The sequence below is a fragment of the Oncorhynchus tshawytscha genome, unplaced genomic scaffold, assembly GCF_018296145.1.
Source record: "Oncorhynchus tshawytscha isolate Ot180627B unplaced genomic scaffold, Otsh_v2.0 Un_contig_5320_pilon_pilon, whole genome shotgun sequence".
NCBI lineage: Eukaryota > Metazoa > Chordata > Actinopteri > Salmoniformes > Salmonidae > Oncorhynchus > Oncorhynchus tshawytscha.
In genome coordinates, this window is record NW_024608778.1 from 27,066 (window position 1) to 47,715 (window position 20,650).

A 20,650-nucleotide genomic window follows, 5' to 3' on the forward strand; every position below is an offset into this window, starting at 1 on the left:
CATGGTTCGAATCCAGGCTGTATCAAAACCGGCCATGATTGGGAATCATATAGGGCGGCGCACAATTGGCCCAGCGTCGTCTGAGTTTGGCTGGTGTAGGCCATCATAGTAAATATGAATTTCTTCTTAAAACTAACTTGCCTAGTTAAATAAAGGTTCAATTTTAAATGTTAAATTTTTTAAACATACTGTACTTCAGTCTCAATCCTCTGAAGTAGTTCCTGGTTCATTGACCCATACATACTGTGGTTAAGTCTCATTCTTCTGAAGTAGTTCCTGGTTCATTGACCCATACATACTGTGGTTAAGTCTCATTCTTCTGAAGTAGTTCCTGGTTCATTGACCCATACATACTGTGGTTAAGTCTCATTCTTCTGAAGTAGTCCCTGGTTCATTGACCCATACATACTGTGGTTAAGTCTCATTCTTCTGAAATAGTTCCTGGTTCATTGATCCATACATACTGTGGTTAAGTCTCATTCTTCTGAAATAGTTCCTGGTTCATTGACCCATGCATACTGTCACGTTTGTTTGTTGAATAAACGGACCAAGGCATGCGTAGAGTTCCACATGTTTAATTATTGAACCTCACCAAAACAATGCAGAAACATGCCTAAGTATGATCCCCAATCAGAGACAATGATAGACAGCTGCCTCTGATTGGGAACCATACCAGGCCAACATCGAAATAACAAAACTAGTATGCCCACCTAGTCACACCCCGACCTAACCAGAATAGAGAATAAAGGATCTCTAAGGTCAGGGCGTGACAGTACACACACACCCCCCGGCAAAGGTACAGACTACGGCCGCAAAACCTGACTCTATAGGGGAGGGTCCGGGTGGGCATCTAGCCTTGGTGGCGTAGACCCCGCTCCGCTTGCGGAACCGCCCGCTTCGGTGGCGACTCTGGTGCGGGGATCGTCACCGGAAGCTCCGGACCATGGATCGTCCCCGGAGGAACCGGATCGTGGATCATCGGAGGAGGAACCTGGCCGTGAATCATAGCCGGAAGCTCCGGCTCATAGAACAGCGCCGGAGGAACCGGACCGTGGATTGTCGCCGGAGGAACCAGGCCATGGATCGTCGCCGGAGGAACCTGGCCGTGGATCGTCGCTGAAGGCTCCGGACTGGGAACTGTAGCTGGAGGCTCCGGACTGGGAACTGTCGCTGGAGGCTCCGGACTGGGAACTGTCGCTGGAGGCTCCCGGACTGGGAACTGTCGCTGAAGGCCCGGACTGGGAACTGTCGCTGGAGGCTCCGGACTGGGAACTGTCACTGGAGGCTCCGGACTGGGAACCGTCGCTGGAGGCTCCGGACTGGGAACCGTCGCTGGAGGCTCCGGACTGGGAACCGTCGCTGGAGGCTCCGGACTGCAGACCGTCGCTGGAGGCTCTGGACTGCAGACCGTCGCTGGAGGCTCTGGACTGCAGACCGTCGCTGGAGGCCTGGTGCGTGGAGCTGGCACAGGGCGTACCGGGCTGGGGAGACGCACTGGAGGCCGGGTGCGTGGAGCTAGCACAGGAGGCCTGGAGCGTGGAGCCGGCACAGGACGTACTGAGCTGTGGTGGCCCACTGGAGGTCTGGAGTGTAGAGCTGGAACAACGTGTCCTGGACAGATGACAACCTTCGCACGGCAAGTGCGGGAGCTGGCACAGGACGTAGCGGGCTGGGGAGGCGCACTGGAGACACGGTGCATAGAACCGGCACACATTGTACCGGAACGATAACAAGCTCCTCAAAGTGAGTGCGGAGAGCTGGCACAGGTGGCATTAAACTGAGGACACGCTCCTTAGGGCGAATGTCGTGCCTCATGCACCAACACACCAAAACAATACTCCTCCAATTTCCCCATCAACTCACTGACTGTCTCTGATTCACTCCCTTCACTCCCCTCCAAGTTCACCTTCCTCTCCCAGATTGGCTCTGGTTCAACCCTCAGCTCCGCCCGACCAACCCGTGTGCTCCCTCCCAAAAATACAAAAATAATTTTTTAAGGCTGCCTCTCGGGCTTCCGTCGTGGCCGCGAACCCCCGTGTCGTCGTTGCTGCTCCTTCGCTGCCTCCGCCTGCTTCCATGGCAGGCTTCTGTCTCCTGCCATAATCTCGTCCCACGTCCAGGATGTCCTCCACTCCTGGCTTTCCTCCCAGGCCCAGGATCCCTGCTCCTCCTGGGCACCCTGCTTGGTCCGTGGGTGGTGGGATCTTCTGTCACGTTCGTTTAATGAATAAACGGACCAAGGCGCAGCGTGCGTAGAGTTCCACATGTTTCATTATTGAAACTCACCAAAACAATGCAGAAACAAACTAAACGTGAAGTAATGGAGTGCTCACAGGCAACTAACAAAAACAAGATCCCACAAGCACCCAGTGGGAAAAAGGCTGCCTAAGTATGATCCCCAATCAGAGACAATGATAGACAGCTGCCTCTGATTGGGAACCATACCAGGCCAACATCGAAATAACAAAACTAGAATGCCCACCCTAGTCACACCCCGACATAACCAGAATAGAGAATAAAGGATCTCTAAGGTCAGGGCGTGACACATACATACTGTGGTTAAGTCTCATTCTTCTGAAATAGTTCCTGGTTCATTGATCCAATCATACTGTGGTTAAGTCTAGTTATAGAAATCACTCACCCAATCCCAAGTCAAGAAGTGACAAAATATTGACCGTCGACATGTTTCCCAGCCTGGCTCTGTCGACATGTTTCCCAGCCTGGCTCTGTCGACATGTTTCCCAGCCTGGCTCTGTCGACATGTTTCCCAGCCTGGCTCTGTCGACATGTTTCCCAGCCTGGCTCTGTCGACATGTTTCCCAGCCTGGCTCTGTCGACATGTTTCCCAGCCTGGCTCTGTCGACATGTTTCACAGCCTGGCTCTGTCGACATGTTTCCCAGCCTGGCTCTGTCGACATGTTTCCCAGCCTGGCTCTGTCGACATGTTTCCCAGCCTGGCTCTGTCGACATGTTTCCCAGCCTGGCTCTGTTGACATGTTTCCCAGCCTGGCTCTGTCGACATGTTTCCCAGCCTGGCTCTGTCAACATGTTTCCCAGCCTGGCTCTGTCGACATGTTTCACAGCCTGGCTCTGTCGACATGTTTCCCAGCCTGGCTCTGTCGACATGTTTCAGTTCAGGGCTTCAATGCTAAATATTTGTCATTATATATTCCCCATATATTCTCCCACTAAGACCAAACTATACATACCATAAGTAATGCTGTAAAGATGTATGAAGGTACAGTACTGTGATGTATTATCTGATTACCCCCCCCCTCCCCGGTCACCCTCTCCCCCCTCCCCCGGTCACCCCCTCCCTGGTCACCCCCCGGTCACCCCCCTCCCCCCGGTCACCCTCTCCCCCTCACTCTCTCTTTTACAGAAAGCGATCAGAGTCACCACCTTCATGCAGCGTCTTCGTGCATCTGAAGCTGCTGCAGCCGAGGCGGCAGCGGCAGGAGGGCAGGGGGGGAGGAGGAGGAGAGGTCCAGGGGGAGGAGGAGGAGGAGAGGTCCAGGGAGGAGGAGGAGTGGGGGGAGACTAAGGAAGGAGGGTGACAGGCAGTGTATCTCTAGAGGTGACGGTTGAAACCAGCCCAGAGCGGGAGGAGATGAACGGGGGACTAGGGGTGAGGAGGAGGGGGAGGAGGAGGAGAATGTAGGGGGAGGATCCCTCTAAGTCCCTCCGTAGGGATCTCTCCTTCTGCCACCAATGAACAGCGCTCTCAACCTCTCAGCCAATCAAATGCCAGTTCCAAACCTCCAGGGGAGGAGCCAGAGAAGCCAGCCTTGAAGAAGACGTCAGGCAAAATGGCTGCCGCATTGGGCAAAACCAAAACAAACCCAGAGACCAAAACACTTCCTATCCCCACCGTAACCCCTGACATCACCAAGCCCCAGGATTCCACCCCCATCTCCGTCCCTGAACCCAAAAGAGCAGTATCATCGTTGCCTAACAACGCTGAAAAGAAGCATCCGCCCTCTGACGCTCCCGAGACTCCAACCACCCAACGGCGCAAGATGGCCGCCCAACTCCACAACACCGGCCCAGGCCCTGCTCCTCCTACAGCTCCTGTTGCTGCCTCTCCCACTCCTACAGTCCCTGTTGCTGCCTCTACCACTCCTACAGTCCCTGTTGCTGCCTCTACCACTCATACAGCTCCTGTTGCTGCCTCTACCACTCCTACAGCTCCTGTTGCTGCCTCTACCACTCCTACAGCTCCTGTTGCTGCCTCTACCACTCCTACAGCTCCTGTTGCTGCCTCTACCACTCCTACAGCCCTGTTGCTGCCTCTACCACTCATACAGCTCCTGTTGCTGCCTCTACCACTCCTACAGCTCCTGTTGCTGCCTCTCCCACTCCTACAGTTCCTGTTACTACCACAGTGCCCCCCCCTGACAGGAGGCCGACAGTGCAGGCTCCAGTGGAGGAGAAGAAGCAGGAGATGGATGATAGGAGCTGGTGTCAGACCCAGCTCCCTGAGGCTGTAGCTGAGAGGCCTGCTGGACTGGAGGTTGGGGTGGGTGTAGGGTCCATGGGGGTAGGAACTGGGATGGAGATGGGAGGAGTAGGGACATTTGGAGCAGGGGCAGGGGCAGGGATATTTGGAATAGGGGTAGGTTCAGGAGTAGGACCTGGGATAGGGCCAAGAGGTGACTCGAGCCCCATTGGTAGAGACCAGAGGGCAGACAGGCACAGTGTAGAGTTCAGCATGTCCAGGGGGGAACCCGAACCGTCCGAGGGGGGCTACAGTTATACCATAGGGGCCCTGGGAAGCTCCCCTAGTCTAGGCCGACACACCACTGCATACAGCCAGGAGGTTGAGCTGGGGGGGTACGGGGGTTCCTACTGCTCCTCTCTGTACGGCAGTGGGGGTGGAGGAGGGATGTATGGGGGACTGGAGCACGGAGGTGTTGGGGTCAGAGGTCATGGTAGTAGTACTGCTGATTGGCAGATGGACAGCGTGATCGAACAGATCGAGAAGCAAATGGCGGCGGTGCTGGAGAAGATCGAGGGGGACATGCCCTCTCTCCTGGAACAGATCAGTGACTGCCCCCGCCACCCGAACCCCCGCAGCACACACCTCCCCCTCCTCACGCTCCCGCTCCTCTCATCTCTCCCCACCTCCTCCTCCCTCCTCACCTCTACCTCTTCCCCCCCCCGCCCCTCCCCACCTCCCCCAGACCCCCTCTCCCCTCCCTCCCCCACCTCACCATCCCCCTCCTTCCTACCCTCCTCCCTCCCCGCCCACCCACTCACCTGGCCAGCCAATCTGTGAGCAGGAGGAGAGAGAGGGACAGATGGGAGCAGTCCATTCTAGCCTATCCCCATCCTCCAGGCCAGGGAAGGGCCTATAAGGTGGGTGGGTGGGGTTTGGATCTAAAGATGTTCCAATATCCACACTAGAACACCTCTTCCATTCTATAATGTATTCTAGAATACCTCTTCTGTTCTATAATGTATTCTAGAACACCTCTTCTGTTCTATAATGTATTCTAGAACACCTCTTCTGTTCTATAATGTATTCTAGAACACCTCTTCTGTTCTATAATGTATTCTAGAACACCTCTTCTGTTCTATAATGTATTCTAGAACAACTCTTCCGTTCTATAATGTATTCTAGAACACCTCTTCTGTTCTATAATGTATTCTAGAACACCTCTTCTGTTCTATAATGTATTCTAGAACAACTCTTCCGTTCTATAATGTATTCTAGAACACCTCTTCTGTTCTATAATGTATTCTAGAACACCTCTTCTGTTCTATAATGTATTCTAGAACAACTCTTCCGTTCTATAATGTATTCTAGAACACCTCTTCTGTTCTATAATGTATTCTAGAACACCTCTTCTGTTCTATAATGTATTCTAGAAGACCAATTCCATTCTGTAATGTATTCTTAAATATATTGCTTCATTCTAAGTAGTATGTCACTGGATATAAGTAGAGCAACATATGGGTTTTTACATATGAACAAGTGTTTATACTAGACACTAGTACTCCACCAGAAACATGGAGATTGAGATTGTTCCAGAGTGCGAATTACAGGGGAGGGCCCCTAAATGCAACAAAGACCAACTACGGGGGAGGAGACGGTCTCTAAATAATGTGCGGTAGAGAGAGAGGTAGAGACAGCCGGTGCGGTAGAGAGAGAGAGGTAGAGACAGCCGGTGCGGTAGAGAGAGAGAGAGAGACAGCCGGTGCGGTAGAGAGAGAGAGAGGTAGAGACACCCGGTGCGGTAGAGAGAGAAAGGTAGAGACAGCCGGTGCGGTAGAGAGAGAGAGGTAGAGACAGCCGGTGCGGTAGAGAGAGAGAGGTAGAGATAGCCGGTGCGGTAGAGAGGTAGAGACACCTGTTGCGGTAGAGAGAGAGAGGTAGAGACAGCCGGTGTGGTAGAGAGAGAGGTAGAGACAGCCGGTGCGGTAGAGAGAGAGGTAGAGACTGCCGGTGCGGTAGAGAGAGAGAGGTAGAGACAGCCGGTGCAGTAGAGAGAGAGGTAGAGACAGCCGGTGGGGTAGAGAGAGAGGTAGAGACAGCCGGTGCGGTAGAGAGAGAGAGGTAGAGACAGCCGGTGCGGTAGAGAGATAGATACAGCCGGTGCGGTAGAGAGAGGTAGAGACAGCCGGTGTGGTAGAGAGGTAGAGACAGCCGGTGCGGTAGAGAGAGGTAGAGAGAGCAGGTGCGGTAGAGAGAGAGGGGTAGAGACAGCCGGTGCGGTAGAGAGAGAGAGGTAGAGACAGCAGGTGCGGTAGAGAGAGAGGTAGAGACATCTGGTGCGGTAGAGAGAGAGAGGTAGAGACAGCCGGTGCGGTAGAGAGAGAGGTAGAGACAGCCGGTGCGGTAGAGAGAGAGAGGTAGAGGCAGCCGGTGAGGTAGAGAGAGAGAGGTAGAGAGAGAGAGAGGTAGAGACAGCAGGTGCGGTAGAGAGGTAGAGACAGCCGGTGCGGTAGAGAGAGAGAGGTAGAGACAGCCGGTGAGGTAGAGAGAGAGAGGTAGAGACAGCCGGTGAGGTAGAGAGAGAGAGAGGTAGAGACAGCCGGTGCGGTAGAGAGAGGTAGAGACAGCCGGTGTGGTAGAGAGAGAGGTAGAGACAGCCGGTGCGGTAGAGAGAGAGAGGTACAGACAGCCGGTGCGGTAGAGAGAGAGAGGTAGAGACAGCCGGTGCGGTAGAGAGAGGTAGAGACAGCCGGTGCTGTAGAGAGAGAGACAGCCGGTGCGGTAGAGAGAGAGAGGTAGAGACAGCCGGTGCGGTAGAGAGAGGTAGAGACAGCCGGTGCTGTAGAGGGAGAGAGACAGCCGGTGCGGTAGAGAGAGAGAGACAGCCGGTGCGGTAGAGAGAGAGAGAGAGGTAGAGACACCCGGTGTGGTAGAGAGAGAGAGAGGTAGAGACAGCCGGTGCGGTAGAGAGAGAGAGGTAGAGACAGCCGGTGCGGTAGAGAGAGAGAGAGAGAGGTAGAGACACCCGGTGCGGTAGAGAGAGAGAGGTAGAGACACCCGGTGTGGTAGAGAGAGAGAGAGAGGTAGAGACAGCCGGTGTGGTAGAGAGAGAGAGAGAGGTAGCGACAGCAGGTGCGGTAGAGAGAGAGGTAGAGACAGCCGGTGGGGTAGAGAGAGATGTAGAGACAGCCGGTGCGGTAGAGAGAGAGAGGTAGAGACAGCCGGTGCGGTAGAGAGATAGATACAGCCGGTGCGGTAGAGAGAGGTAGAGACAGCCGGTGTGGTAGAGAGGTAGAGACAGCCGGTGCGGTAGAGAGAGATGTAGAGAGAGCAGGTGTGGTAGAGAGAGAGAGGTAGAGACAGCCGGTGCGGTAGAGAGAGAGAGGTAGAGACAGCAGGTGCGGTAGAGAGAGAGGTAGAGACAGCAGGTGCGGTAGAGAGAGAGAGGTAGAGACAGCCGGTGAGGTAGAGAGAGAGAGAGAGGTAGAGACAGCCGGTGCGGTAGAGAGAGAGAGAGGTAGCGACAGCAGGTGCGGTAGAGAGAGAGCGGTAGAGACAGCCGGTGCGATAGAGAGAGAGAGGTAGAGACAACCGGTGAGGTAGAGAGGTAGAGACAGCCGGTGCTGTAGAGAGAGAGCGGTAGAGACAGCAGGTGCAGTAGAGAGAGAGAGGTACAGACGGCCTGTGAGGTAGAGAGCGAGAGAGAGAGAGGTAGAGACAGCAGGTGCGGTAGAGAGAGAGAGGTAGAGACAGCCGGTGCGATAGAGAGAGGTAGAGACAGCCGGTGCTGTAGAGAGAGAGAGACAGCCAGTGCGGTAGAGAGAGAGACAACCGGTGCGGTAGAGAGAGAGAGACAGCCGGTGCGGTAGAGAGAGAGAGACAGCCGGTGCGGTAGAGAGAGAGAGACAGCCGGTGCGGCAGAGAGAGGTAGAGACAGCCGGTGCTGTAGAGAGGTAGAGACAGCCGGTGCGGTAGAGAGAGACAGCCGGTGCGGTAGAGAGAGAGAGACAGCCGGTGCGGTAGAGAGAGAGAGACACAGCCTGTGCGGTAGAGAGAGAGACAGCCGGTGCGGTAGAGAGAGAGAGACAGCCGGTGCGGTAGAGAGAGAGACACAGCCGGTGCGGTAGAGAGAGACAGCCGGTGCGGTAGAGAGAGAGACAGCCGGTGCGGTAGAGAGAGAGACAGCCGGTGCGGTAGAGAGAGAGAGAGAGACAGCCGTTGCGGTAGAGAGAGAGAGACAGCCGGTGCGGTAGAGAGAGAGAGGTAGAGACAGCCGGTGCGGTAGAGAGAGAGAGACAGCCGGTGCGGTAGAGAGAGAGAGACAGCCGGTGCGGTAGAGAGAGAGGTAGAGACAGCCGGTGCGGTAGAGAGAGAGAGGTAGAGACAGCCGGTGCGGTAGAGAGAGAGACAGCCGGTGCGGTAGAGAGAGAGAGGTAGAGACAGCCGGTGCGGTAGAGAGAGAGAGGTAGAGACAGCCGGTGCGGTAGAGAGAGAGAGGTAGAGACAGCCGGTGTGGTAGAGAGAGAGAGGTAGAGACAGCCGGTGTGGTAGAGAGAGAGGTAGAGACAGCCGGTGTGGTAGAGAGAGGTAGAGACAGCCGGTGCGGTAGAGAGAGAGAGACAGCCGGTGTGGTAGAGAGAGAGGTAGAGACAGCCGGTGCGGTAGAGAGAGAGAGACAGCCGGTGTGGTAGAGAGAGAGAGGTAGAGACAGCCGGTGCGGTAGAGAGAGAGAGAGGTAGAGACAGCCGGTGCGGTAGAGAGAGAGAGGTAAATGAATATCAACACTTACTGTATATTTAGTTTTGGAGACATTTTCCTTCCTTCTGTAAGTTTAAGAAATATTGCCTTGTATCTTGTAATTCTGTTTCCACAACCACAATATTGTCTAATTTCTCTCCCTCATGAGGAGGAGCATAATGACAGTCCGCAGAACAAGTACAGGTAGACCTATCAATTTGTTATAGTTATTTTACTGATATACATGTTGTTTATGAATTATCAAGTGATTAAAACTTGACCGTTACCAAATCGGTAATGGAATTTCCCCAAACATTTGTAACGGAATTTCTGCAATTGAATTTTCTACAATGGGCTCATAGTCAATCATAGTAGTCACAAACATAGTAGTCACAAACATAGTAGTCACAATCATAGTAGTCACAAACATAGTAGTCACAATCATAGTAGTCACAATCATAGTAGTCACAAACATAGTAGTCACAATCATAGTAGTCACAAACATAGTAGTCACAAACATAGTAGTCACAAACATAGTAGTCACAATCATAGTAGTCACAATCATAGTAGTCACAAACATAGTAGTCACAATCATAGTAGTCACAATCATAGTAGTCACAATCATAGTAGTCACAATCATAGTAGTCACAATCATAGTAGTCACAATCATAGTAGTCACAATCATAGTAGTCACATAGTATAGTAGTCACAATCATAGTAGTCACATAGTATAGTAGTCACAATCATAGTAGTCACAAACATAGTAGTCACAATCATAGTAGTCACAATCATAGTAGTCACAAACATAGTAGTCACAATCATAGTAGTCACAATCATAGTAGTCACAATCATAGTAGTCACATAGTATAGTAGTCACAATCATAGTAGTCACAAACATAGTAGTCACAATCATAGTAGTCACAATCATAGTAGTCACATAGTATAGTAGTCACAATCATAGTAGTCACAAACCACAGTTGGGTTCACAAGTTTGGACAGTATAGTATAGTATAGTACAATACAGTAGAGTAGAGTACAATACAGTAGAGTAGAGTTCATTACAGTACAGTATAGTACAATACAGTAGAGTAGAGTTCATTACAGTACTGTATAGTATAGTACATTACAGTATAGTATAGTACATTACAGTATAGTATAGTACAATACAGTAGAGTATAGTACAATACAGTATAGTATAGTACAATACAGTAGAGTAGAGTACAATACCGTAGAGTAGAGTTCATTACAGTATAGTATAGTACAATATAGTAGAGTTCAGTACAATACAGTAGAGTACAATACAGTAGAGTAGAGTTCATTACAGTACAGTATAGTATAGTACAATACAGTAGAGTAGAGTTCATTACAGTACAGTACAGTATAGTACCAGTACAGTAGAGTAGAGTTCATTACAGTACAGTATAGTATAGTACAATACAGTAGAGTAGAGTTTAGTACAGTACAGTATAGTATAGTACAATACAGTAGAGTTCATTACAGTATAGTATAGTACAATACAGTAGAGTAGAGTTTAGTACAGTACAGTATAGTATAGTATAGTACAATACAGTAGAGTAGAGTTCATTACAGTACAGTATAGTATAGTACATTACAGTAGAGTAGAGTTCATTACAGTACAGTATAGTATAGTATAGTATAGTACAATACAGTAGAGTAGAGTTCATTACAGTATAGTATAGTACAATACAGTAGAGTAGAGTTCATTACAGTACAGTATAGTATAGTACAATACAGTAGAGTAGAGTTCATTACAGTACAGTATAGTATAGTACAATACAGTAGAGTAGAGTTCATTACAGTACAGTATAGTATAGTACAATACAGTAGAGTAGAGTTCATTACAGTACAGTATAGTACATTACAGTAGAGTAGAGTTCATTACAGTACAGTATAGTATAGTACATTACAGTAGAGTAGAGTTCATTTACAGTACAGTACAGTACAGTTGAGTTCAGTACAGTAGAGTTTAATACAGTAGAGTACACAGTAGAATACAGTACAGTAGAGTTTAATGCAGTAGAGTACACTGTAGAGTACAGTACAGTAGAGTTTAATACAGTAGAGTACACAGTAGAGTACAGTACAGTAGAGTTTAATACAGTAGAGTACACAGTAGAGTACAGTACAGTAGAGTTTAATACAGTACAGTAGAGTTCAGTACAGTACAGTAGAGTTCAGTACAGTACAGTAGAGTTCAGTAGAGTTCAATAGAGTACAGTAGAGTTCAGTAGAGTAGAGTTCAGTACAGTATAGTAGAGCTTAATACAGTAGAGTACACCACAGAGTACAGTACAGTAGAGTTCAGTAGAGTACAGTAGAGTTCAGTAGAGTAGAGTTTAGTACAGTAGAGTATAGTACATTACAGTGGAGTAGAGTTTAGTACAGTACAGTACAGTAGAGTTCAAGAAGAGTTCACTAGAGTAGAGTACAGTACAGTAGAGTTCAGTAGAGTTCAGTAGAGTAGAGTTTAGTACAGTACAGTATAGTATAGTACAATACAGTGGAGTAGAGTTTAGTACAGTACAGTAGAGTTTAATACAGTAGAGTACACTGTCGAGTTCAGTAGAGTAGAGTACAATAGAGTAGAGTAGAGTAGAGTTCAGTAGAGTACAGCACAGTACAGTAGAGTTCAGTAGAGTACAGTACAGTAGAGTTCAAGAAGAGTTCAGTAGAGTAGAGTACATTAGAGTTCAGTAGAGTAGAGTTCAGAAGAGTAGAGTTCAGTACAGTACAGCAGAGTTCAGTAGAGTTCAGTAGTGTACAGTAGAGTAGATTTCAGTACAGTAGAGTAGAGTACAGTAGAGTACAGTACAGTAGAGTTCAAGAAGAGTTCAGTAGAGTAGAGTACAGTAGAGTTCAGTAGAGTAGAGTTCAGAAGAGTAGAGTTCAGTACAGTACAGCAGAGTTCAGTAGAGTTCAGTAGTGTACAGTAGAGTAGAGTTCAGTAGAGTACACTAGAGTATAGTACAGTAGAGTACAGTAGATTATAGTTCAGTACAGTAGAGTAGAGTTTAGTAGAGTAGAGTTCAGTAGATTAGAGTTCAGTAGCGATCAGTAGAGTAGAGTTCAGTAGAGTACAATAGAGTATAGTTCAGTAGAGTACAGTAGAGTACAGTAGAGTAGATTTCAGTACAGTACAATAGAGTACAGTAGAGTAGAGTAGAGTAGAGTAGAGTAGAGTTCAGTATATTACAGTAAGGTAGAGTTCAGTAGAGTAGAGTTCAGTAGATTAGAGTTCAGTAGAGTAGAGTTCAGTAGAGTACAGTACAGTAGAGTTTAATACAGTACAGTACACAGTAGAGCTCAGTAGAGTAGAGTACAGTATAGTGCAGTAAAGTTCAGTACAGTACAGTATAGTTCAGTAGATTACAGCAGAGTAAAGTAAAGTTCAGTAGAGTACAGTAGAGTCAGTACAGTAGAGTTCAGTAGATTACAGTAGAGTAAAGTAAAGTTCAGTACAGTACAGTAGAGTTCAGTAGATTAGAGTTCAGTAGAGTACAGTACAGTAGAGTAGAGTTCAGTAGAGTAGAGTTCAGTAGATTAGAGTTCAGTAGAGTAGAATTCAGTAGAGTACAGTACAGTAGATTTCAGTAGAGTTCAGTACAGTACAGTAGAGTTTAATACAGTACAGTACACAGTAGAGCAAATGAGTTGAGTACAACTGTACTGTACTGTATTCTACTGTTCTGTAATATACTGTATTCTACTGTCCTGTACTGAACTCTACTCTACTGAACTCTACTGAGATATGTAATGTACTGTATTCTACTGTACTGTATTCTACTGTTCTGTAATGTACTGTATTCTACTGTACTGTATTCTACTGTACTGTAATGTACTGTATTCTACTGTACTGTACTGTATTCTACTGTTCTGTAATGTACTGTGTTCTACTGTAATGTAATGTACTGTATTCTACTGTTCTGTAATGTACTGTATTCTACTGTTCTGTACTGTACTGTACTGTACTGTACTGTACTGTATTCGACTGTTCTGTACTGTATTCTACTGTTCTGTACTGTACTGTATTCTACTGTTCTGTACTGTACTCTACGTATTCTACTGTTCTGTAATGTATTTGACTGTTCTGTACTGTATTCTACTGTTCTGTACTGTACTGTTCTGTATTCTTACTGTATTCTACTGTATTCTACTGTTCTGTACTGTGCTGTATTATTCTGTATTCTACTGTTCTGTACTGTATTCTACTGTACTGTACTATATTCTACTGTATTCTACTGTTCTGTACTGTATTCTACTGTCCTGTACTGTACTGTATTCTACTGTTCTGTACGTTGTACTGTACTCTACTGTTTTGTACTGTACTGTATTCTACTGTTCTGTACTGTACTGTATTCTACTGTTCTGTACTGTACTGCATTCTACTGTACTGTACTGTATTCTTCTGTACTGTACTCTACTGTTTTGTACTGTACTGTATTCTACTGTTCTGTACTGTACTGTATTCTACTGTACTCTACTGTTCTGTACTGTACTGTATTCTACTGTATTGTTCTGTATTCTACTGTTCTGTACTGTATTCTACTGTATTGTACTGTACTGTACTGTATTCTACTGTTCTTTACTGTTCTGTACTGTACTGTATTCTACTGTTCTGTACTGTTCTGTACTGTACTCTACTGTTCTGTACTGTTCTGTATTCTATTGTACTGTACTGTACTCTTCTGTTCTCTACTGTACTGTACTGTATTCTACTGTTCTGTACTGTACTGTACTCTAATGTTTTGTACTGTACTGTTTTACTGTTCTGTACTGTACTGCATTCTACTGTTCTCTACTGTACTGTACTGCATTCTACCATATTCTATTGTACTGTACTGTATTATACTGTATTCTACTGTATTGTTCTGTATTCTACTGTGTTGTTCTGTATTCTACTGTTCTGTACTGTACTGTATTCTACTGTATTCTACTGTACTCTACTGTTCTGTACTGTACTGTATTCTACTGTTCTCTACTGTACTGTACTGCATTCTACTGTTCTATACTGTTCTGTACTGTACTGTACTCTACTGTTCTCTACTGTACTGTACTGTCTTCTACCGTATTCTATTGTACTGTACTGTACTCTACTGTTCTGTACTGTACTGTACTCTACTGTTCTGTACTGTACTGTATTCTACTGTTCTGTACTGTTCTGTATTCTACTGTTCTGTTCTGTATTCTACTGTTCTGTACTGTACTGTGTTCTACTGCAGTGTACTGTACTCTACTCTACTCTACTGTATTCTACTGTACTGTACTGTACTCTACTGTTCTGTATTCTACTGTTCTGTACTGTTCTGTATTCTACTGTTCTGTACTGTTCTGTATTCTACTGTTCTGTATTCTACTGTTCTGTACTGTTCTGTATTCTACTGTTCTGTACTCTACTGTTCTGTATTCTACTGTTCTGTACTGTTCTGTATTCTACTGTTCTGTACTCTACTGTTCTGTATTCTACTGTTCTGTACTGTTCTGTATTCTACTGTTCTGTACTGTTCTGTATTCTACTGTTCTGTTCTGCATTCTACTGTTCTGTTCTGTATTCTACAGTTCTGTACTCTACTGTACTGTTCTGTATTCTACTGTTCTGTACTGTTCTGTATTCTACTGTTCTGTTCTGTATTCTACTGTTTAATACAGTACAGTAGAGTTCAGTATAGTACAGTAGAGTTCAGTACAGTATAGTAGAGTTCAGTACAGTACAGTTCAGTACAGTACAGTGGAGTTCAGTACTGTACAGTAGAGTATAGTACATTACAGTGGAGTAGAGTTTAGTACAGTACAGTAGAGTTCAGTACAGTACAGTAGAGTTCAGTACAGTACAGTATGGAGTTCAGTAGAGTAGAGTTCAGTACAGTATAGAAGAGCTTAATACAGTAGAGTACAGTAGAGTACAGTACAGTACAGTAGAGTATACTATAGTACATTACAGTGGAGTAGAGTTTAGTACAGTAGAGTACACTAATCGAGTTCACTAGAGTAGAGTACAGTAGAGTACAGTAGAGTTACAGTAAGTACAGTAAGTAGAGTTCAGTGGAGTTCAGTAGAGTACAGTAGAGTTCAGTAGAGTAGAGATCAGTATAGTAGAGCTTAATACAGTAGAATACACCGCAGAGTACAGTACAGTGGAGAAACATTACAGTGGAGTTTAGTCCAGTACAATAGAGTACACTGTCGAGTTCACTAGAGTAGAGTACAGTAGAGTAGAGTACAGTAGAGTTCAATAGAGTTCAGTAGAGTAGAGTTCAATACAGTACAGTACAGTACAGTAGAGTATAGTACATTACAGTGGAGTAGAGTTTAGTACAGTACAGTAGAGTTTAATACAGTAGAGTACACTGTCGAGTTCACTAGAGTAGAGTACAGTAGAGTAGAGTTTAGTACAGTACAGTAGAGATTTATAGTACATTACAGTGGAGTAGAGTTTAGTACAGTGCAGTAGAAGAGTTCAGTAGAGTACAGTAGTTCAGTACACTACAGTCCGAGTTCAGTAGAGTAGAGTTCAGTACAGTACAGTAGAGTTCAGTAGACAGTACAATAGAGTAGAGTACAGTAGAGTTCAAGAAAGAGTTCAGTAGAGTAGAGTACAGTAGAGTTCAGTAGAGTAGAAGTTCAGAAGAGTAGAGTTCAGTACAGTACAGCAGAGTTCAGTAAGAGTTCAGTAGTGTACAGTAGAGTAGAGTTCAGTAGAGTTCAGAGTATAGTACAGTAGATTATAGTTCAGTAGAGTACAGTAGAGTTCAGTAGAGTATAGTACAGTAGAGTACAGTAGATTATAGTTCAGTAGAGTTCAGTAGAGTATAGTACAGTAGAGTACAGTAGATAGTTCAGTAGAGTTCAGCACAGTACAGTAGAGTTTAATACAATATAATACACACAAGAGTTTAATACGGTACAGTACACAGTAGAGCAATCGAGTTGAGTACAACTGTACTGTACTGTATTCTACTGTTCTGTAATATACTGTATTCTACTGTACTCTACTGAACTCTACTCTACTGAACTGTATTCTACTGTATTGTTCTGTATTCTACTATATTCTACTGTGTTGTTCTGTATTATATTTCTACTGTGTACTGTATTCTACTGTTCTGTACTGTATTCTACTGTTCTGTCTGTATTCTACTGTTCTGTACTGTACTGTTCTGTATTCTACTGTTCTGTACTGTATTCTACTGTTCTGTACTTCTGTATTCTACTGTTCTGTACTGTACTGTATTCTACTGTTCTGTACTGTCTTCTACTGTTCTGTATTCTACTGTTCTGTATTGTACTGTTCTGTATTCTACTGTTCTGTACTGTACTGTATTCTACTGTTCTGTCTGTACTGTACTGTATTCTACTGTTCTGTACTGTTCTGTATTCTACTGTTCTGTACTGTATTCTACTGTTCTGTACTGTATTCTACTGTTCTGTATTGTACTGCTCTGTATTCTACTGTTCTGTACTGTATTCTGTATTACTGTTCTGTACTGTTCTGTACTGTACTCTCTGCTGTTCTTCTGTACTGTATTCTACTGTTCTGTACTCTACTGTATTCTACTGTATTGTACTGTATTATACTGTTCTGTACTGTATTCTACTGTTCTGTACTCTACTGTATTCTACTCTACTGTATTTTACTGTATTCAACTGTTCTGTACTGTTCTGTATTCTACTGTTCTGTACTCTACTGTATTCTACTGTTCTGTACTGTATTCTACTGTTCTGTACTCTACTGTATTCTACTGTTCTACTGTACTGTATTCTACTGTTCTGTACTGTATTCTACTGTATTACTACTGTATTCTACTGTACTGTATTCTGCTGTTCTGTTCTTTGATGTCCAAACTTGTGAAACATAGACTTGTATGATTGGTTCAGATTTTGTCCGGTCCCATGATGATATTCCGTTAGTTCTCAGGTGTTCCCAGGTTTCTTGGGGGGGACATCACCGAATGTCATTCCACTTTTTTGGTGTTTTATTCCAGATGTCTCTTTCCGTTCCTGAAATGGCTGGTGCACAGTGCACTGTCTGGATGTTGGAGATATTTTGGAGAAACTAAATATTAAAAGTTAATAAAAAATCTTTATTGTTAATAAATTACTTTTTTTTTTATCCCCCCCGAACGTCACCGTATAATTCGCACTCTGGATTGTTCAATTCATTTGAAGAATCAGAAATGAATTGAATTCAAATTAATCTCCTGAATTGATTGGAGTGAAATGGAATTGATCCCACCCTGATGGTAAAACTCAACAGAGTTGATTCAGTCTCTCAACAGAGTTGATTCAGTCTCTCAACAGAGTTGATTCAGTCGCAAAACAGAGTTGATTCAGTCTCCTCAACAGAGTTGATTCAGTCTCAAAACAGAGCTGATTCAGTCTCTCAACAGAGTTGATTCCACCTCAAAACAGAGTTGATTCAGTCTCTCAACAGAGTTGATTCAGTCTCAAAACAGAGCTGATTCAGTCTCTTAACAGAGTTGATTCAGTCTCAAAACAGAGCTGATTCAGTCTCTCAACAGAGTTGATCCAGTCTCAAAACAGAGCTGATTCAGTCTCTCAACAGAGCTGATTCAGTCTCTCAACAGAGTTGGGCAGTGACAGGATGATGTGGACAGTCTACTCTACACATGACTGATTCCCTCTACTATACACATGACTGATCCCCTCTACTCTACTCTACTCTACTCTACTCTATACATGACTGATTCTCTCTACTCTACTCTATACATGACTGATTCCCTCTACTCTACTCTATACATGACTGATTCTCTCTACTCTACTCTACACATGACTGATCCCCTCTACTCTACTCTACTCTACACATGACTGATCCCCTCTACTCTACTCTACACATGACTGATTCCCTCTACTCTATACATGACTGATTCCCTCTACTCTACTCTACACATGACTGATCCCCTCTACTCTACTCTATACATGACTGATCCACTCTACTCTACTCTACACCTGACTGATCCACTCTACTCTACTCTACTATACACATGACTGATCCCCTCTACTCTACTCTACACATGACTGATCCCCTCAACTCTACTCTACACATGACTGATTCCCTCTACTCTACTCTACTCTATACATGACTGATTCCCTCTACTCTACTCTACACATGACTGATCCCCTCAACTCTACTCTACACATGACTGATTCCCTCTACTCTACTCTACTCTATACATGACTGATTCCCTCTACTCTACTCTACACATGACTGATTCCCTCTACTCTACTCTACTCTATACATGACTGATTCCCTCTACTCTACTCTACACATGACTGATTCCCTCTACTCTACTCTACACATGACTGATCTACTCTACTCTACTCTACTCTACACATGACTGATCCCCTCTACTCTACTCTACACATGACTGATTCCCTCTACTCTACTCTACACATGACTGATCCCCTCTACTCTACTCATGACTGATTCCCTCTACTCTACTCTACTCACTCTACTCTACTCTACTCTACTCTACTCTACTCTACACATGACTGATCCCCTCTACTCTACTCTACTCTACTCTACTCTACTCTACTCTACACATGACTGATCCCTCTACTCTACTCTACTCTACTCTACTCTACTCTACACATGACTCTACTCTACTCTACTCTACTCTACTCTACACATGACTGATCCCTCTACTCTACTCTACTCTACTCTACTCATGACTGATTCTACTCTACTCTACTCTACTCTACTCTACACCTGACTGATCCACTCTACTCTACTCTACTCTACTCTACTCTACTCTCTACTCTACACCTGACTGATCCACTCTACTCTACTCTACTACTCTACTCTACTCTACTCTGACTCTACTCTACTCTACTCTACTCTCTACTCTACACATGACTGATCCCCTCTACTCTACGCTCCCTTCCTCTCCTCTACTCATCTTGTCATCTCCTTTATTGATCCCTCCCAAACTGTAAATAAAATAAACTGAATAGATTCCTCTTTTGTCATCATCATATCCTAAAATGGTTATTATTAAACTAAGGCCTGTCCCCTGTAGAGAGTATCTTTGTCCCAGCATGCACTCCATTCTCAATATAGTGTGCTTCTTATGACCAGACCCCAAGTAGTGCACTATGTAGGGGCAGTGTTTCCCATCGCCAGTCCTCCAGTCCCTTAACAGCCCAACTACAGTCCTCCAGTACCCATAACAGCCCAACTCCAGTCCTCCAGTCCCTCAACAGCCCAACTCCAGTCCTCCAGTTCCCCAACAGCCCAACTCCAGTCTTCCAGTACCCCCAACAGCCCAACTCCAGTCCCCCAACAGCCCAACTCCAGTCCCCCAACAGCCCAAATCCAGACCCCCAACAGCCCAACTCCAGTCCTCCACTACCCCCAACAGCCCAACTCCAGTCCTCCAGTACCCCAACAGCCCAACTCCAGTCCTCCACTACCCCAACAGCCCAACTCCAGTCCTCCACTACCCCCAACAGCCCAACTCCAGTCCCCCAACAGCCCAACTCCAGTCCTCCACTACCCCCAACAGCCCAACTCCAGTCCCCAACAGCCCAACTCCAGTCCTCCACATCCCCAACAGCCCAACTCCAGTCCTCCAGTGCCCCCAACAGCCCAACTCCTGTCCCGCCAACAGCCCAACTCCAGTCCTCCAGTCCCCCAACAGCCCGACTCCAGTCCTCCATTACCCCAACAACCCATCTCCAGTCCTCCAGTAGCCTGTTGGGCTGTTGGGGAACTGAGGACTGGAGTTGGGCTGTTGGGGGGACTGGAGGACTGGAGTTGGGCTGTTGGACAGGAGTTGGGCTGTTGGGGGCACTGGAGGACTGGAGTTGGGAAACACTGAATAGGGTGTAATTTGGGACCGAGGCTGTTTCAAATCAATCCATTTCCCGTCAACTTTTTTTTTTGTGTATTTGTCCTTTTTAAAATTTGTATCAATTAATAAAATTATTTAACTATTGTTGAGTGTGTAAACACATGATCACGACTAGTTGGGTATGTCCTGTAGTGTGTCCACTTGTACAGAAAACCTAGCCTGTAGTAAAAACCAGAGGGATGTTGATGTTTATATACACTGACTGACTATGTATGTATGTAACACAATGCTCTTTGACACACAAACTGTTTTTACTGTTCCTTTTCCCTGATCTGTTGACAGTTTTTATATTTTATATTTTTACCCATTTTTTTCTCCCCAATTTCCTGGTATCCAATTGGTAGTTACAGTCTTGTCTCATCTCTGCAACTCCCGTACGGACTCGGAGAGGCGAAGGTCGAGAGCCGCGCGTCCTCCGAAACACAACCCAAACGCACTGCTCAACCCAACACAGTGCCCACTTAACCCGGAAGCCAGCCGCACCAATGTGTCGGAGGAAACACCATAACACCTGGTGACCGTGTCAGCGTGCACTGTGCCCGGCCCACCACTAGAGTCGCTAGAGCGCAATGGGACAAGAACATCCCTG

The 20,650-nt window shown here is 45.9% G+C and overlaps 1 protein-coding gene across 1 annotated transcript in view; it reads left to right on the top strand.

Annotated features, from left to right (window-relative positions):
• Nucleotides 1-19,297, top strand: part of LOC121843812 — a 42,919-nt gene extending 23,622 nt beyond the window's left edge. Inside the window, exons 9-12 of the mRNA XM_042313654.1 lie at nucleotides 3,383-3,462; nucleotides 3,737-4,012; nucleotides 4,099-5,075; nucleotides 19,287-19,297. Of these exons, the coding sequence (XP_042169588.1) occupies nucleotides 3,383-3,462; nucleotides 3,737-4,012; nucleotides 4,099-5,075; nucleotides 19,287-19,297 (1,344 nt within the window). The remainder of the gene's footprint in view (nucleotides 1-3,382; nucleotides 3,463-3,736; nucleotides 4,013-4,098; nucleotides 5,076-19,286) is intronic.
• Nucleotides 19,298-20,650: the final 1,353 nt, after the last annotated feature.